General features: G+C 42.1%; 1 protein-coding gene across 4 annotated transcripts; it reads right to left on the bottom strand.

Annotated features, from left to right (window-relative positions):
* Positions 1-4353: 4353 nt before the first annotated feature.
* CMC2 (C-X9-C motif containing 2) lies at positions 4354-17710 on the bottom strand. Of its 4 annotated transcripts, XM_081016417.1 has the most exons (6): positions 17563-17704; positions 13708-13859; positions 12480-12525; positions 8515-8639; positions 5554-5625; positions 4354-4558 (listed from the first exon to the last, which is right to left on the bottom strand). In XM_081016417.1, exons 4-6 carry the CDS (start codon positions 8593-8595, stop codon positions 4484-4486), a joined length of 228 nt encoding a protein of 75 aa, XP_080872543.1. In that variant the 5' UTR covers positions 8596-8639; positions 12480-12525; positions 13708-13859; positions 17563-17704; the 3' UTR covers positions 4354-4483. The 4 variants fall into 4 exon arrangements, with proteins under 4 accessions (XP_080872543.1, XP_080872544.1, XP_080872542.1 ...); XM_081016418.1 differs by lacking the exon at positions 13708-13859 and having other exon boundaries at positions 17559-17710; XM_081016416.1 differs by lacking the exon at positions 13708-13859 and having other exon boundaries at positions 17563-17705.
* Positions 17711-17756: the final 46 nt, after the last annotated feature.

Genomic DNA, 17756 nt, shown 5'->3' with positions numbered 1-17756 from the left:
GGCGTTCCACAGGGAGGGCGCCACTACCGAGAAGGCCCTCTGCCTGGTTCCCTGTAACTTGGCTTCTCGCAGTGAGGGAACCGCCAGAAGGCCCTCGGTGCTGGACCTCAGTGTCCGGGTAGAACGATGGAGGTGGAGACGCTCCTTCAGGTATACTGGACCGAGGCCGTTTAGGGCTTTAAAGGTCAGCACCAACACTTTGAATTGTGCTCGGAAACGTACTGGGAGCCAATGTAGGTCTTTCAAGACCGGTGTTATATGGTCTCGGCGGCCGCTCCCAGTCACCAGTCTGGCTGCTGCATTCTGGATTAGTTGTAGTTTCCGGGTCACCTTCAAAGGTAGCCCCACGTAGAGCGCATTGCAGTAGTCCAAGCGGGAGATAACCAGAGCATGCACCACTCTGGCGAGGCAGTCCGCGGGCAGATAGGGTCTCAGCCTACGTACCAGATGGAGCTGGTACACAGCTGCCCTGGACACGGATTTAACCTGTGCCTCCATGGACAGCTGTGAGTCCAAAATGACTCCCAGGCTGCGCACCTGGTCCTTCAGGGGCACGGTTACCCCATTCAGGACCAGGGAATCCCCCACACCTGCCCGCCTCCTGTCCTGGAGTTGTTCAGCAACCACTCGCTCAATCACCTTGCCCAAGAATGGAAGATTTGAGACTGGGCGATAGTTGGCCATCGTGGCCGCATCTAAAGATGGTTTTTTAAGAAGCGGTTTAATAACCGCCTCTTTCAGCGGGTCTGGGAAGGCTCCCTCACGGAGGGAAGCATTCACCACCCCACGAAGCCCATCGCCCAGCCCTTCCCGGCTAGCTTTTATAAGCCAGGATGGGCAAGGATCAAGGAGACAGGTGGTTGGTTTCACTCGTCCAAGCAGCCTGTCCACATCCTCGGAGGTAACTCTTTTCCCAGTTCCTTCAACTGTTCCACATAAAGTTTTGTTTCCAGACCCTTTGTCATTTTGTCAATATCCTTCTCAAAATGAGATGCCCCAAACCAGACACAGTAGTCCAGGAGTGGTCTGACCAAGGCAGAATAGAATCGTATTATTACTATTACTTCCTTTGATCTGAACTCTATACTTCCATTTAACAGAATGTCTGTTTTGTCCGGCTCCTAAGCAGGTGAATCTTAAATTCTGAAGGGGTCTATTTCACTCAGTATTGTCTACATACACTTACTGGCAGTGAGTCTCCAGAGTTTCAGATGGGAATCTTCCACAGCTCTACTCAGAGATGGTACTTGGGACCTTTTGCAGGCAAAGTGTTTGCTCTACCACTGAGCCAATGATCCTCGGTCCAATATTTTATGTTTTTCTTCACGAGGAATGCAGTGAATCAAGGGAAAGTGACCAGCTGTTTATATTAATAGGTGCACTTCACCTCATTACTTTACTGGACTGGACAAGGCTACGCACAAGCTGAATCCTACATAAGTAGCTCACATAAAAGGAGTATTATGTAGCATATCTATAAATATCCATTTTATTTTTAATTCATAACTCTGCCAGCTACTGGCTGCTGGCCCAGGAATGACGAACTCAATACCAGGCTCCCTCGCAACAATGTGAAGTGTGCCAACCACTGCTTCTTTGTAAATAAATACAATATGCAAACCAGCCTTGCATGGATCTATGTATGTGTATGTGTGTACACACACACACACAGAGAGAGAGAGAGAGAGAGAGAGAGAGAGAGAGAGAGACTTAGAATCATAAAACTATAGAGCTGGAAGGATTTGAGGGTCATTTAGTCCAACTCTTTGCAAGGCAAGGAGTAGATCATACAGGACAGATGACCATCCAACCTCTACTTAAAATCTTACGAGAAAGGAGAGTCCACCACCTCTCATAGGAGTCTTTTCCAATGTTGAACAGCTCTTGCAGTCAGAACCAAAGACGCTGGTCAGCTTGCTTGCCTGAAAGCCTGCCCATCTGAAAACCTATCCTTATGTGTCACACATACACATCAGCAAGCAAGTTGGTCTCTCCTACCCAACACACAAGCTTTATAAAGGATATGGGCACACTTCAGGCAAGGAACTTTGCAAGTTGAAACTGTCAGGTGCAGTTACTATACCACATTAAATTATTGCACATTTAAAGCATCTTCTAAGGACAACTTTGCCTGTTTGGGGTTTATTTTTTATCGCCATATAATACTCCTTACGTTCATCTATTTATAAAAGTATTTATATACCACAGTATCAAAAATGATCAGGGCAGTTCACAACAACATTATATATACAATAAAACGTACTTAAAACAGTACAAAATATTCATTTAAAAAGGTTCCAAGATGTGTAAGGCTTCACTGACAGGGAAACATGGCTTTGCAGACAATTGACGGTGCCCTCCAGATGATGTTGGACTACAAATCCTAACATCCCTGCCCTTGGCCATGCTGGCAGGGGGTGACGGGAGTTGTAGTCCATCAACATCTGGAGGGCATCCCATTAGCTACCCAGATTTATTCCAAAAGAGTTGTCTGTAACTCCACATCACACACACACACACATACAGTTCTCACAGTGCCCTATTATAAGACGTTTCATTTTATTGCTGTGGATTCCCATTTCAGATACAATCATGAGATGCAGCATCTCCAAATTATAACCTCACATGATGGCAGTATAGTGCGCCATAAATGCCAATATCTTGATTTAATGTGGTGATCCGGGGAGCATGATATTGCAAGCACCATAACGTAGCACAGCTCATGTATAAAACACCTTTACGATGGGATTTTATTAGCGTTGACATTAGAATTAGAAGCGAGAAACTGACGACGGGAAAAGAGCCTGCGAAAACTTAAGATTGCAAATGGGTTGAGAAAAAGGCAGCAGCCCCAAACCATGAAGTTTAAGGAGAAGAGCTGGAGCTCAGTGGTACAGCATCTGCTTTTCTGGCAGAAGGCCCCAGGTTGAATGCCCAGCACGTCCGGGTCCGGCTGAGAAAGCCTCCTGCCTAAAAACCCTGGAAAGCTGCTGAAAGCCAGTGTGGACAATAGTGAGCAGGCTGGACCAACAGTCCAATTTAGTTTAAGGTAAGTTTTCTATGTTGCAAAGTATGAATATGTTCTAAGTGTGAAGAACTCAGAGCTAGATTATAAGAAATCAACAAAACACAAGAGCTTTCTTTGCAAAAGATTATAGGCTTTTTAATATTATCCTGTTTATAAATATATAGACCAAGCAGGTAGCAACCAAGGACAATAAGTAAGCAAGGTGAAGCAGTCTAGCACTCAAAGGCTGTTTATAAGTAAAAACTGTTTCTTGCAGGCTGATGAAATTACAGTGGAACCCTAACCACGGGTGGTATTCAACTAAGTTTTAGTCAGAGCAGCCCTTTTGAAATTAATTGCAAAGTTAGGTCCGTTAATTCCAGTGGGTCTACTCTGAGTGAAATGTGCTGTGTTAATATATGTCCATTCATCCTTTTCTTTTCTATTTAACTTTTTTATCTTGTGGATAAACTAAGCATTATTAAAAAGTGTGTGACTTCAGAGCCCATCAAATACTTTTTTGCTGGTCATCCACCGCCCCCAATCCAGTATCATCAGAGTTAAGTTCTTTTCCCACCAAACACAGGAACATTAATGCACTCAGCTGTTTGTTTGCACCTCCTGCTGGGGTTGCACACATGATGTTTCAGGGTCGTGTTTTGACAGGTGTGCTGAGCAAATAGGATGGTTCTTTATGCCTCTGACCATCTGACTTGATATTTTTTGAAAGCAATTTGCAGATAATCAGGCATTTCTCTAAGAGCTTTTATTTCCAAAAGGAAATGGAGTGAGATCTGAAGCTCCTAACATATCAGTTAAAACCAAGGCCATGTGTATACTCCAGCAAAGAAATGCACTGTGTTGTACTGGCTGTAAGATTCAGCTTCCCTAGTCTCTGCTTCCTTGCTTTCTTTTTCAAAGCAGCCTCCAAAAGTCTCAGGGAAAAGCTCTTCCCAGCCTTGCTCCCAAGAGATCCTTTTAATATGAGATACCATGGACTGAACCTGGGACCTTCCACATGCAAAATCATGCACGCACCCACTGAGCTATCATTCCACTCCGCAGAAAAACTCGAGAAGCAATTATACTCCACCAATTCTATCAATGGCTTCTAGTCAGGATGGCCATATGCTACCCTCAAGGTTCAAAGTAGCATGTCTCTAAATACCTACTGTTGGGGAGAATGAGTAGGATAGAGTTATTGTCTTGGCATCCTATTTGTGGGTTTCCTACAGACATCTGGTTGGCCACTGCAGGATAGAGGGTGACGGGATAAATAGCTTGATCTAGCAGGGCTCTTTAAAAAATGTTAAGTCTCAACAAAATAATTAAATTGCACTGAACAGTTGCCAACATCGCAGCCATTTTTACTGCAAATGTTTTGGATTTAAATAGTTTTCTTTATTTAGGCACCCAGTAGACATGAGACAACACACTCCTTTGGCCATCCGTATGTTGCCCAGTCATCAGCTTTATCTATGGTTCTGAAGTTCTCATTTTTCGTTTTATCTCTTCTGCGTGTGCTTGGCTCCTGGCTCTGTTTTCTTGATACTGGCAGGAAAAACAAGGCGATAAATGAATAATAGATAAGTCATGTCACTACATTAAAAATGCAGCATGGGTTTATCACTCGAAAAGGAAATACATGCTATTTTTGAAGAACATAAATTACACTTGCATTGGTTGGGGCGGGGACCACCACCAAAGCAGCCCACTAAGGTTATTATTTAATTTGCATCTTTAGCTACTCCATTTGTTTTAGGCTGAACAGAGTTTTCAAAAGTGAACAGCAACAACGCAGCTCTTTCCACAGCTCCATATGCTTTCTGAGACTTCAAGGGAACACTCTGTGTACATTTTTAAACCATGAGGGCTAACAAACCTTGCCAAAGGATCTGAACAACAATTGCCCAGTATCCATTTTTGTAGCAAGGTGTGTGAGCAGGTTGTGGCAATGCAGGTTCTGTGGGATGGGTGTGGGTGGGTTAAACGAATTGTCTAGATCCTCTCCAGCCTGGATTTCACTGAGTGTGGTTCCCCAGGTGGATGATTTCTGATGGGAGACAGCTTAGGGGAATATCGGTTCAAATGCTTTTGTAAAATTCCAGCAGGACCCCTAGACTCAAGAGCAGGGGTTCCCAAACTTTTTCAGGCCATGCTTGGTTTCATAAACTCATCCCCAATGCCCCCTACCTGGCCCTACAAAAAGCATTATTCAGAAGAGCTGTTTGCATGATCTACTAAATATAACAACACTATAAAATTCAAAACAGTAATAACTAATTGCACATTTATTCAAAACCAAATTAAAACTATTTAGTTCAATTAATTCAACAAAACTTGATCCAGTGATACCAACATTTCAAAGTCTGTTAGTCATTTACACCTCCATCCCCTTGCCTCTTAGTACCCCCATAGATAATCCCACTGCCCTTCCTGGGATTGGTACAGCCCACCTTGGGAACCACTTGTCAATAGGAAGGCACAAAACTGAAAGGGGTGTTTGGGAATATTTCAGTGGTCTGGCCTCATTGTCTGTGGCTTACCTCTTTCTTTAAGCATCGCCTCATTTCTTTGTCAAAATCATTGCAACGACCAAAATATCTCATGATGGAGTGCTGAGAAACAGGACCACAGTAATAATAAATTATACAAATAAATACACCAAGTCTTCTCATGTCATTTGTATATCACAAAAAAACAGCATAATAGTTTTGAAGTAGTATCTACAAGATATGATTCATTATTAGCGGTCAGTGTACAAGTTATTGGTTTGTGAATTGGTTTAAACAAAGGCAAAAGTGAAGGGGAAAGAGGATAGAACAGGGTTAACAGATAACATTTAATATTGCACACCTAAACAGGAGCCCTTGTGGTTGTGCTTAGATTATAGTCATTTCCCCCCCCCCCCCGCCTTATGTTGCCAATGAAATAATACAAAGTGTTGATGGACGTGGGAAGGGGGTTCAAAGTGAAGATGATAATTTATGTTGAAATTTATGGTAATCCATAATCAGTCATGCAGGATTGCCTTTCCAACTCCCCCTCCCCCAAAAAAATCTGTAAAATGGAGGTTGTGGCACTTCTGACAACATGGGTCAAACCAAGACAAAGGCATTTGTTTCATGACTGTGTATGTTAATTAGTTGACCAAGGCTACGACGTCAGTGTTTTGTTTTTTATTCATTGCATACATACCTTTCTGCCAAAGTAGTTAACAATTTAAAATATGAAAACAAACCCACAGTACAAAATATTCTCCAGCCGACTTCAGGACCTTCACTCCCTAGCCCAGGCTTACTCACTTCTTGCTTCCCTCAGAGCACCCAGGTCTTAATTTGCTGAAAGAAAGGTGGGGCGTAAGAGGGTGGGGCTGCCACCCCACTCCTATCAGGTCATTGCTGGTTCCTTCAGGAGCTGGTGGTTAATCCTGGGCCTGGCTTCCTAACTTCCTGTTGTCATCACCAACAGCTGTATGACACCATGCTTGTGTTTTTATACTTGTAAACCGCTTAGAAGCCTATTTTGGTATTAAGTGGGATATAAGAGAATACTAACAGTAACAGCTACTTATTTTCTTTTCACCTCATGATTGACACTCCCCCTGCCAATCATTGGGAAGGGAAAGGACGGGAAGTGGGGGGTGGGGGTGGAGTGTAGGCATTGTTCCTGGACACGCATCCCAAGAGAGGCCTTGAGTAGTTGAGCCAGCAGTTGATAAATTTCCCCCAACCCAAATCTAAAGACTCTCATCCATAGTTGCTGCACCCATAGAATACATAGGAAGCTGTCTGGTTCACATGTCAAACCACAGTATAGTGTGGAAGCGCAACATGCAGGCTCAAAGAGAGCATATTGCAGTCACTTTGCTCTTTGTTGGTCATTTGGCTGATGCACTAAGCTCAATGGGGTCGTGGTTTAGCTCTCTCAGACAAACCATGTATTGTAAACATAGGACAAACCTTGGTGATGCTGCATAAACTATTAAATTTAGTTACCTCATGTCACAGAGCCAGAACAATGCTTCCTGCCCCCCTCTAAACAGGCTAATGTCATTTTTACGTGTGCACACACACATATTCACTGGATTGTTTGTTTGTTTGTTTGTTTGTTTGTTTGAACCACTTCCCCCTCCAATTTGGCTCAGTCCTAACCACAACCAGTTCAGTGCTTACTACAGCAGTAAGTCACAAAAGCCTTTAGGAGCCTAGGCACCAGTTCAGTACAGGACTGTATAACTGTTTCAAAATTATTAGCAGCTGCATTGTATTTGTATGCTGGCTTCCACCCCACTTCCTGTACTTGCCTTGTATTAATCTCAATAAAAGCATGTTTCCAAAGTTCTAACGTGAAACAATCAATGGACCATATAAGTTAACTAAGAAACAGGGGGAAGTTCTTTTGTAAGTAGTATTTAGAAAATAAAGAAATTTATTTTTGGAACCTGGACCACAAATGCAGATATTCTACTTCCTTCTGCAGGAAACTATTTTCAGCTAATTAACTCTTTATTGTTGCTTCTACATGCACCGCTAGTGAACAGTTAGCAATTTTTAACGTGTCAGATGCATCATCTGCATCTTTATACCGAGAGTAAAAGATCCTTCCTTCCTTCCTTGGCTGTGCTTCCATTTCTCTTCTTCCAGCAATCAAATATAGGTTTCAAGTAGATCATAAACCACATCTTGTTAACCTATAATTATATGTAACATTTCACCTAGCCTTTCTAAAACATGAAAGGATTAGAGCTGTTCATGAATATTAATTCCGAAAAAAGGCTCCCTTGCAGCCATGGCCAGGCAGGAAGGTTACCGCAGATGAATTCTACCGAGCAACAAAAGGCAGCTCTTAATTACCCACCATGGTGTAATTAGGTGGTAGCAGCAGCAGCAGCAGCAAAGTTCTCATTGCTTGAAGAGAACAACTGCAGCCAAGGAGTCGGATGGGCGATACAAGGCCCATGGCTATAGGACACCCTTGCAATCTGACTTCTCCATCTTATTTGAGAGTCGTAAGCACCTAGCAACTCCCTCCCACCCAAAACCTAACCCAGCAACTGCCTTACAGGCAAAATCTCTCAGCATTAATTTTGAAAAGGCTTGTGTGGCAAGCCCAGCACTTTGATTGCTCTTAATGCACCAGCTGATAAGCCCGTCTGTACGTACCTGCAGTAATATGGATGCTTCTGGATGTTACATTATATTAAGAAAGAAAAGGGTAAACAAAATTGTCTCTTGTGAAAATGGACAAACCTGCACAGCTGCTGAATCAGTTTAACCTGCTGAACTTTCTAAAGGCGCCATCAGCAACACTGTGTGTGCCGCTGAGCCAAGGAGAGAGAGACAGAGAAAGAAAGAAGAGTGAGTGAGAGCTGCTCTTTAGGATGTATTTAGCTATTTCATGGTCATACTGCCCAAAGGCCGTCTCCTCTATCTGTAGAGTTCTGGGATAAGCCCTTTCTATCAGGATACATTTCAGTGTGCTTTGGGTTTAGGCAGAAGTCCTACCTCTTTGTGGCATTCCTTGAGCAGACGGATAATAAGGTTGCATTCTTCGCTGTGCAGATGAGGAGACAGATCTGGGTGCATCGCAAATTAAGGAGAGCTCATGAGCAAAATCTGAAGTCTTCCACCTGTCAATATTGTAATACATTTTTATTTCCAAGAGAATGCCAGATAGGGCATCTTGCCCTGTGTATATTTCTTAGTGAAAAGATCAGAACCAAAGCATAATTATACAGTAAAGTACTATTTGCATTTGGCGCTTAATCTTTTGTAAAATCAGAGCATCTGTAGTGAGCGATTAATTAATCAGTTTAATAACGATAATATTTTTCATTTATTAACTGCTTCCTACAAGACAGTTAGGGAAGCAGGTGGTGCTGTGGTCTAAACCACTGAGCCTAGGGCTTGCTGATCAGAAGGTCGGCAGTTCAAATCCCTGCGACGGGGTGAGCTCGCGTTGCTCAGTCCCTGCTCCTGCCAACCTAGCAGTTCGAAAGCACGTCAAGTGCAAGTAGATAAATAGGTACTGCTCTGGCAGGAAGGTAAACCGCGTTTCTATGCGCTGCTCTGGTTTTGCCAGAAGCGGCTTAGTCATGCTGGCCACATGACCTGGAAAAACTGCCTGCGGACAAACGTTGGCTCCCTTGGCCAGTAAAGCAAGATGAGCGCCGCAACCCCAGAGTCGTTCGCGACTGGACTTAACGGTCAGGGGTCCTTTACCTTTACAAGACAGTTTCTTTAAGCAACTTACATTATATAAAATACACAACTGCCTGTGCATAATTTAAACCCAAATACATAGAATAAAACATAATAGAACAGAGATGTACTGAGGAGTTCAGCCAACAACAAAAGTAAAACCTGACCCTACTTCTAGATGTACAATACGGATAGGCAATGAATCATACCACAGTACAATGACGATGACAACAACAACACAACAACAACCAGAACAATATAATTTAGTTCATGTTCTACAATGGGTTGGTGATTTTAGTTCAGCTCATCAACTGAGAGCAATTCCTCTTTTTCCTTTTTGCCCAATTAAAGGTTCTACATAGTGGAAAAACCTTACATACTCGCTTATCAACAGATAAAATGGGCCAGGAGGCAACAAATTAGGAAACTGGTTCTGTGAGCTCAAAGAGCAGCAAATTGGTTTTGAAACCATGGGGAGTTTCATATAGTTTATGATGCATCCCAGACACATAGGGAATGGGGAGAGCATCAGCTGCCCAAGTAAATCAGTCCCATTGGGCTAGTTTAAGCCCCTTGTATGAACCCACAGCTGCAATCCTAATAGGCACATTTGAGCTTAAGTCCCACTGAACTGAGGGTAACTTATTCCTGAATGCTTGTGCAAAGGTCTGCGCTGCAGGATTGGCTCTTTGGATTCTAGCCATAAATCACTGCAAATTTAGTTTTAAATAGAACAGGATTCTCTGAGCCCCACATACATAATGATGAAGAGAATCAGTAGGCAATGACTCCTTTTGAAGAAAGACTTTTTTAAAAAAAATGGCAGAGAACACAGTTGCCTTATAAAGCACTATTTGTTCAAAATATGTTGAAATTCATACGTCGGGTATCAATACATTTATCCCCAGTATCTGTTGGGCTTCTCTGTGTGTCCCTTGCCTGCCCCAATGCAGCTTCTGTGGGGTGACCTTTTGCTACTAGATTCTGCTCTGCCACACCTCAGCTTCCATTAATCAATTTTTCAAAGCTGAAGCTCTATTTCCACCTCATCTCTGTTAACTATACAGGAATAGAGCAGCAGTAAATGTCTCAGCTTCTGGCTGCCCGGGTATGTGCACCACTAACCGTGCTTTCAACACGTATCTCTAGGCATCAAGGTGCACAACTGCTTCAAAAAGTAATCAAGAAGTAAATCTTCCTGCAAGGCTTTCAAGGTTGACCTCAAGGGTCTAGCCATAAGCCCAGAGTATCAGAAATACCAAGCCTGAACAACCAACTTTAATAAACCTGATCTATCGGGTGTTTTTGTGATTGTATAGTATATAGAGAAGGGAGCACGACCTCGGGATAATTTTCCTGTAGCCCATTTTGAAAGCTATTCAGCTTTGGCAAGTTAGAGGCAACCTACAAAATGAGATAAGGAAGGGCTGTCAGACCCCTCTGAGCTTTTAGGGTGAGTGAGAAATCAGAAGCTAGCTGGCCAAGAAGACATATACCAAAGTGGTAAATGGAACTGATAAGAATGTAAAAACCTGAGAAGGTAAGAACAAAGGCCTGTTTAGGTTTCGCATCTTGCTTCTCACCCATGCCAGCGAGAAGGCCAAAAGCAAGGCACAAGCACAATGTGTGGGCCTCCGCTTTGGACAAAGCCCCTTTTGGAGAGATTTTGAACAGACGTGAAGAACGGCTTCTATAAAGTAGCCCAAAGATAATTCGGTAGCTCCCGAAACTTCAGAACAAATTCAGAAGGTACAAGAATATAAGAACACTGAAGGATCAGGTCAGTGGCCTATCTAGTCCAGCATCCTCTTCTCACAGCGACCAACCAGAGGCCTATGAGAAGCCCCCAAGCAGGACTTGAGCACAAGAGACCTCTCCCCTCCTGCAGTTTCCAGCACCGGGTATTCAGAAGCATGCTGTTTCTGAGCAGGGGCAGAGCACAGCCATCAGGGTTAGTAGCCTTTGGAGTGGTTAAGAGCCGAAGAGTGTCTTATGTTTGAGGATGGGAAAGGGAAAAATACAGATAAACTGGAAATATAGATAATATAGATAAAACTATATAGATAATATAGATAAAACTAGATAGATAATATAGATAAAACTAGATAGATAATATAGATAAAAATATAGATAAAACTATCACAGATAGAGTATCTATCACAAAGCATCGGTTTGTACTCATTTCTCTCTGGGGAGGGAGGGGGAAGAACCAAAGAGAACAAGAAAGAAAATAAGAGCCTGGCTAGGTCAGAACGTAAAAAGAAACCTCCTGGATCAGACCAAAAGGCCTGATCTAGCCCAGTTTCCTGTGTCCCGCGGTGACCAATCAGAAGCAATAGCACTCTTCCTTTATGAAGCCTAAGAACTGCTATTCAGACAAATGCTTGACTGAATAGCGTGACTATGACTATAGCCATTTTTTAATATTATTATTTAAAAGGAGATTTTAAACAACGCCTTCAAGCTTAACACAGTTTATGAACTGGTATTAGTAACGTAGTTCCAATGCCTGCAATTTATCAAATACAACCATCAAACTTGTTAAATTTACACGCAGAAAATAAAATGCACTGGACTTGGATGCATAGAATAAAGAAGATAAACATTTGTAGTGGACAATGCAACATAACATAAGGGACTTCCAGGTCAAAACATATAAAGCTACAACAACTAGATTTTGGCTCTGTTCCAATAGCTAGCAAACTTTTTTTTTTTAAGAAAGAAAAACTTCAGTTCATTTTCTTCTTTGGCATGGAAAAATGGCTGAAGCACTTTTTACATTGACAAAACAATATATAAGGTTTGCACATGATACATAAATACAAACTCCTGCTCACCTGTGAAGCTTATAGCATAGCCCTGGGCAAATCACTATCTCCCAGGACAACTTACTTCATAGCATTGTTGTGAGGATATGTAAGTAATTTAAACATTGGAGAGCTGCTGCCAGTCAGTGTAGGGCAGAGCTTTCCTAACTGTTTGTTGTGACACACTAGTATGTCGGCTGCAGTGTGTAGGTGTGTTGCAGGAACACTCCCCATGCTTCTCCCAGGGCTAGAAAGGGGTTAGTTTAACCTCCATTTTGCTAGTAAAATTGAATTACTGTGTTGCAAAATGATGCATGTCTGAAAAGTGTGTCACCAACATGAAAAGTTCGGAAAGGTCTGGTGTAGGGAATACTGGGCTAAATGGATCAAATGTCTGCCTCCATATAAGGCAGCTATTTCTAACCTTTGAAAGCCTGGAACAATATAAAAATTAGTACTTACCTGGGAAATCTGACTTGTGCGCCTGCTGTTATCCGTCAATTCACAACTATGGGGGGGAAACATGAATGGCATTTTTAAAAAATCAAAATTCTGTCTGCTGAACTTTGTTTTTAAAAGCTACTGCAGTTTGTGTTCCTAATGTGATTGTGTATACCGGTATATGCTTACTATTGCAAGGACAGGAAGTCAGAATTCAATTAAAAACCTACAAAATCAGAATGTTTACAGAAAACCTGGACCTTGATAAAAACAGGTCCCATTATATAGAACTTGGACTTTGGTAAAACTATGTGAGTTTAAAATCGGATGGATATTTTCAAGAAACGCACAAGGCTAGAAGCCAGTAAAGGAAGGAAAGAAGGAATGTTTGTTTGTTTGTGTATACATGCATGCATGCGTGTATGTATGTGTGAGAAAACTATTTGGTACTCCAACAACTGCATAATTTTTTATATATAATAGTTTTTGCAACACAATATTGGATACATAGAACATCAAGTTAACATTCCAGCATAGGTTTCTACATTCCCTGGATGTCATCTTTCTGAAACTATTATTTCTTGGAAAGATGCAATGGCGATTGGAGAAATTTTTATTGCTATTATTTATTAAATTTGTATACTGCACTTCACCTGAAGATCACAGGGCAGTGAAAAGCAAGAAAGGTTTACTGTACTGTGTTATACTGCACTCACTGACAGGATAAAGGTGCAAAAGGCACACAGAGATGCAGTTATTGACCATAACATTGTTAATTTGTTATAATATAAAGAGAGGCCATAGCTCACTGGTAGAGCACAAGCATTGCATGCAAAAGATCCCACACAACTTCGATAGCTGTCCCTGGCCAAGGTCCTAGTAGATAGTGTCAGGTGGCACTGTGGTCTAAACCACTGAGCCTAGGGCTTGCCAATCGAAAGGTTGGCGGTTCGAATCCCCGCGACAGGGTGAGCTCCTGTTGCTTGGTCCCAGCTCCTGCCAAACTAGCAGTTCGAAAGCACGTCAAAGTGCAAGTAGATAAATAGGTACTGCTCTGGCAGGAAGGTAAATGGCATTTCCATGCACTGCTCTGGTTTCGCCAGAAGCGGCTTAGTCATGCTGGCCACATGACCCAGAAAAACTGTCTTCGGACAAACGTTGGCTTCCTTGGCCAGTAAAGCATGATGAGCGCTGCAACCGCAGAGTCGTTTGCGACTGGACTAAACTGTCAGGGGCCCTTTACCTTTACCTTTTTAAGACTCGGGAGACCCAGTTTCAAATCCTCTCTTGGCCATAGAGCTAATTGGGTGACCCTGGGCCAGTCTCTCTCACAGCCAAACATACTTCTCAGGATTGTTGTGAGGATAAAATTAAACTGGAGACTCTGCGTATTGTCCTGAGCTGCTCAAGAGAAAGGCAAAATAAAACAGTAATGAAATAAATTCGGAAAAGAGCCATAGCTCAGTGGTAGCATGTCTGCTTTGGATGAAAAAGGTCTCAGGTTCAACCCCTGGCATCTTCAGGTAGGGCTGGGAGAAACTCCACATGGAACCCTAGACAGCCACTGCCAGTCAGTGTAGACAATACAGGTCTAGACGAATGAACAAGTTGATATGATATAAGGCAGCTTTCTTTCAGAGACCCATGAGATCAACTGCTGGCCAGAACAGACAATACTGAGCTAGAAGATATTTAGCCTGACAAGTGAAGGGTTGTAGTTCAGTGGTAGGGCATCTGCTTTGCACGTAGACGTTTGCAGGTTCGGTCCCTGGCATCTCCTGGTAAAACTGGGAATGTGTCGTGTTTGAAACCCTCAAGAGCCACTGCCCATTACTCTGAGCCACATGGACCACTGGCCTGACTCAGTATAAGGCAGCTTCCTGTGGTGTATCAGAGCAAGTATTATTCGCATTGCATCTACACGTGTGCAGTGGCTGCATCACCCTCCCCTCATCATACAAAGCGGGGGGGGGGGGCAACAACTGCATATACACATATACACACACACACAGCTTCATCCCCAGATGTCTGTTTGCACTCTGCTACTGAGCTATTATGACAGTGCCTTGCTCTAACCATTCTCTCTTTCCACAGTCAAATCATTCTGCACCACTGAGTTCGCAGAAGAAAAATGAGCAAGACTGTTCTGTCAAACTTCAAGAGATGATTTATTTATATTGATCACAAAGCAGCATTATCTCGGCTCAATACATTTAACCTCAGGATATTAAGGAGCCCCCACAGAAATGGCATTTCTCTTCTTCCTCAGGAGGGAGCGCTGTTCAATAAATAGTAGGCTGCCAGGGTTTTTTTTACTCTCTTACAGAATGAATGGAACAGCTTTATGTCCCCTAAGGAGACCTAACCGTCTACTCTCAGTATATAGGTTTGACAAAATGGGCTAATACTGAACTCCTTCTCCGAATCAAGTTCTTTAAGTGGCATAAGTGACACCACAAACACACTCACACATACAGAGGAGGTATCAGGCACCTTGGAGGAACCTCGGGGTTTGCAGAAATACAGAAACCCCTCAGACTTATACAACTCAAAAATTATTTTTAAAAACTGCATGCCTCAGACGGTGACATGGGTATTATAGAAAATTTTGTATTGACAATTTTTCAGTCTTCATCAGAACATTTTCTGTTGTCCTACAGGGTGATCTAATTTAGCATGCTTATTTTATTTGTATTTAGTAAATGAAGCTAAACACTTCGAAACTGCCGAGATTGCCTTGTATATATTCACAATTGCCATGCATTAATCATTACTAACGAAATTATGAAATGGAAAACCTTCCACAGAAAAAGGAAGTACTGGAAGAATTTGTACTCCATGTCACTGGTGTCAGACTTACATAGTACTGTATTGTGATATTTCACTGTGCAGCACAATTGTTACTTAGTCAGCAGTGTTACAGCTGCAGCCAAGCTTTGCTCCTTTCACCACAGAAACAAGAAAAGCAAATTAAAAATGGATAGTTAGATGTGAAAAATCTACACTTTAAAGATGGGAAGTGTGAAAAAAGCCTCTGAGGGATTGCAGAAAGCCTGACATGGCTGTGGGTAAACAGGTTTACATAGCAACTGTTTGCTAACTAGCAAGAGTTTTCATCATCTTTTTAAGGAAGATGGGATCATTTCTCACTGAAAATGGCATAAATGTAGGAAAGCTTCCGCCAAGCCTGATTTAACTTCCAGTCCTGGTGTGATTAATAAGCACCATTATATTTCTCTCTCTAAAAGCAGGCTGTGAGTTGGTTTCTATTTAAATGCACATAGAAGCTATTTACAACCCACATGACAACAACAAAGTGTATATAAGAATGACCACAAGGTGGTGCCGTGGCCAAGAAAAGCAAGCATAACTATTAAGATGTTTTTCTAGTAACCACCACTATAAAATTCATTCATTCAAACAGTGCTTCTATTCCATTTGTAGAATTCTGCTGCCGGAAAGCTCGGAGTGACCCAAATTTATACATAGGCTAGTTTTTGTTCAATATACAAGGTTTAGCCACACCATAAGCTACTTTAAGATCCCAACCTTTTTCACAAAAATTACAGTTTCAGAAGCCAGTCATACTGTAGAATGTGGTGCACAAAGTGTTTTTGTTGTTTGATTTGCTTTCTTAGCCATCCTTCACAATAAGGTCCCAGGGTGGATTATAGCAATATTACAAATTACAGTCAAGAGAACTGGGTGGGTCCTAAAAATACATAGCTCAGGTGCTAAAGGCGAGGGTAAAGTGATGTATCTTCAACATACAATCGAAACTACCGTATTTTTTGCTCTATAAGACTCACTTTTTCCCTCCTAAAAAGTAAGGGGAAATGTGTGTGCGTCTTATGGAGCGAATGCAGGCTGCACAGCTATCACAGAAGCCAGAACAGCAAGAGAGATTGCTGCTTTCACTGTGCAGCGATCCCTCTTGCTGTTCTGGCTTCTGAGATTCAGAATATTTTTTTTCTTGTTTTCCTCCTCCAAAAACTAGGTGCGTCTTGTGGTCTGGTGCGTCTTACAAAGCGAAAAATATGGTATATAGTATAAGTGTCAGACACACCTCTGGGGTGAGCTAATTCCACAACTTAGGGGCTGGCACAGAGAATGCCCTCTCCCACCAAAGCCTGCTTATAGTATATAAAATCATTAAAAAGTCAATAAAAGAACAATAGAAGGTGGAAGTACAAATCCAGCATAGCTACCCATTTCCCAACACAATATGACACGGGAGGGGAGAGCTTTATTAGGATAACACTACAATGCAGTGAGCAAGCGTAGTTTGAGATTTTTTGCTGTTCCTAATACTGTTTTTAATCACAGTTTTAGTGAGACCATACTAGCATATGGACACATCATAAATCTAATCCATTTTCAAAGTATACAGAAAAATACATAAATGTAAGAACGAAAGGACTGAAAGTACATCTTCGCACAGCATACAATATTGTTTTATAAAACTGGGTTTTTCATAAAAGCACAGCACACAGTTAAACTATGGAATTCACTCCCACAAATAGTGACAACCATCAACATGGGTAGCAAATTCATGATGAATAAGGTTACCTATGGCTGGGTTCCATCTCTGCTATCAAAGGATCTCCGCCCAGATCCTGCTTTCAGGCTTTCCACAGGCATCTGGTTTGCCACTGGGAGAAAATGATGTTATGCTATATACAGGACATTGGCCTGGTCCAGCAGGCTCTTTTTATTCTCTTAAACAGCAAAAAATAAATAAATAAAATCCTGATTTGCTATTACAACTAAAGTACTGAAATTCCAGAAATATTACTACCTTATAGGCAGAGCAATCCAAACTCCCCATTCCGCTGGGCTGGAGGAAATATGAATGGCATAAATGTGTCCCTCCACTCCATTAGTTTCAATGGATCTACGCTGAATATGAATTGGTCAGATACAACTCAACATATATTGTATATATACATTACATAATTTCCCCATGATATAACACAATAGATATAAACGAGCAGTCAACAGAATTCAACATCCTTGCCATTCTTATTCTTCCTCCTCTCTCACATTTTCGCTCAAAGTCACACAAACACCCGCTTACTGAAGACCCCGCTTCACACCTACCTACCTAAGTTCTGCAAAACTCCCTGCACGCCTGGAACAGACGGAAATTCAAAGAAAGGGCAAAACCCGGATGTAAGCTTCGTTCAGCCCGGAAGTTGTTGTTTCTTGACCGCTTCCGTCACACGGAAACCCCGCCTCTTCTACTGCAGCTGATAGCACACTAATACTAACGCTGGCACAATCGGAACAGGAGACGAG

This window comes from Podarcis pityusensis (assembly GCF_964106645.2).
Source record: "Podarcis pityusensis genome assembly, chromosome: 8".
Taxonomy (NCBI): Eukaryota; Metazoa; Chordata; class Lepidosauria; order Squamata; family Lacertidae; genus Podarcis; species Podarcis pityusensis.
The sequence above is the reverse complement of the archived record's forward strand: the minus strand, read 5'-3'. Positions and strand labels throughout refer to the sequence as shown.

Bases quoted from the DNA above. Each gene is read 5' to 3' on its own strand.
- CMC2 (XM_081016418.1), bottom strand. From the start codon at position 8,595: ATGCACCCAGATCTGTCTCCTCATCTGCACAGCGAAGAATGCAACCTT. The intron at 5,626-8,514 runs GTAGGACTTCTG...CCTGTTTCTCAG, and splicing joins TCAAGGAATGCCACAAAGAG to CACTCCATCATGAGATATTT. The intron at 4,559-5,553 runs GTAAGCCACAGA...TTTTCCTGCCAG, and splicing joins GGCGATGCTTAAAGAAAGAG to TATCAAGAAAACAGAGCCAG.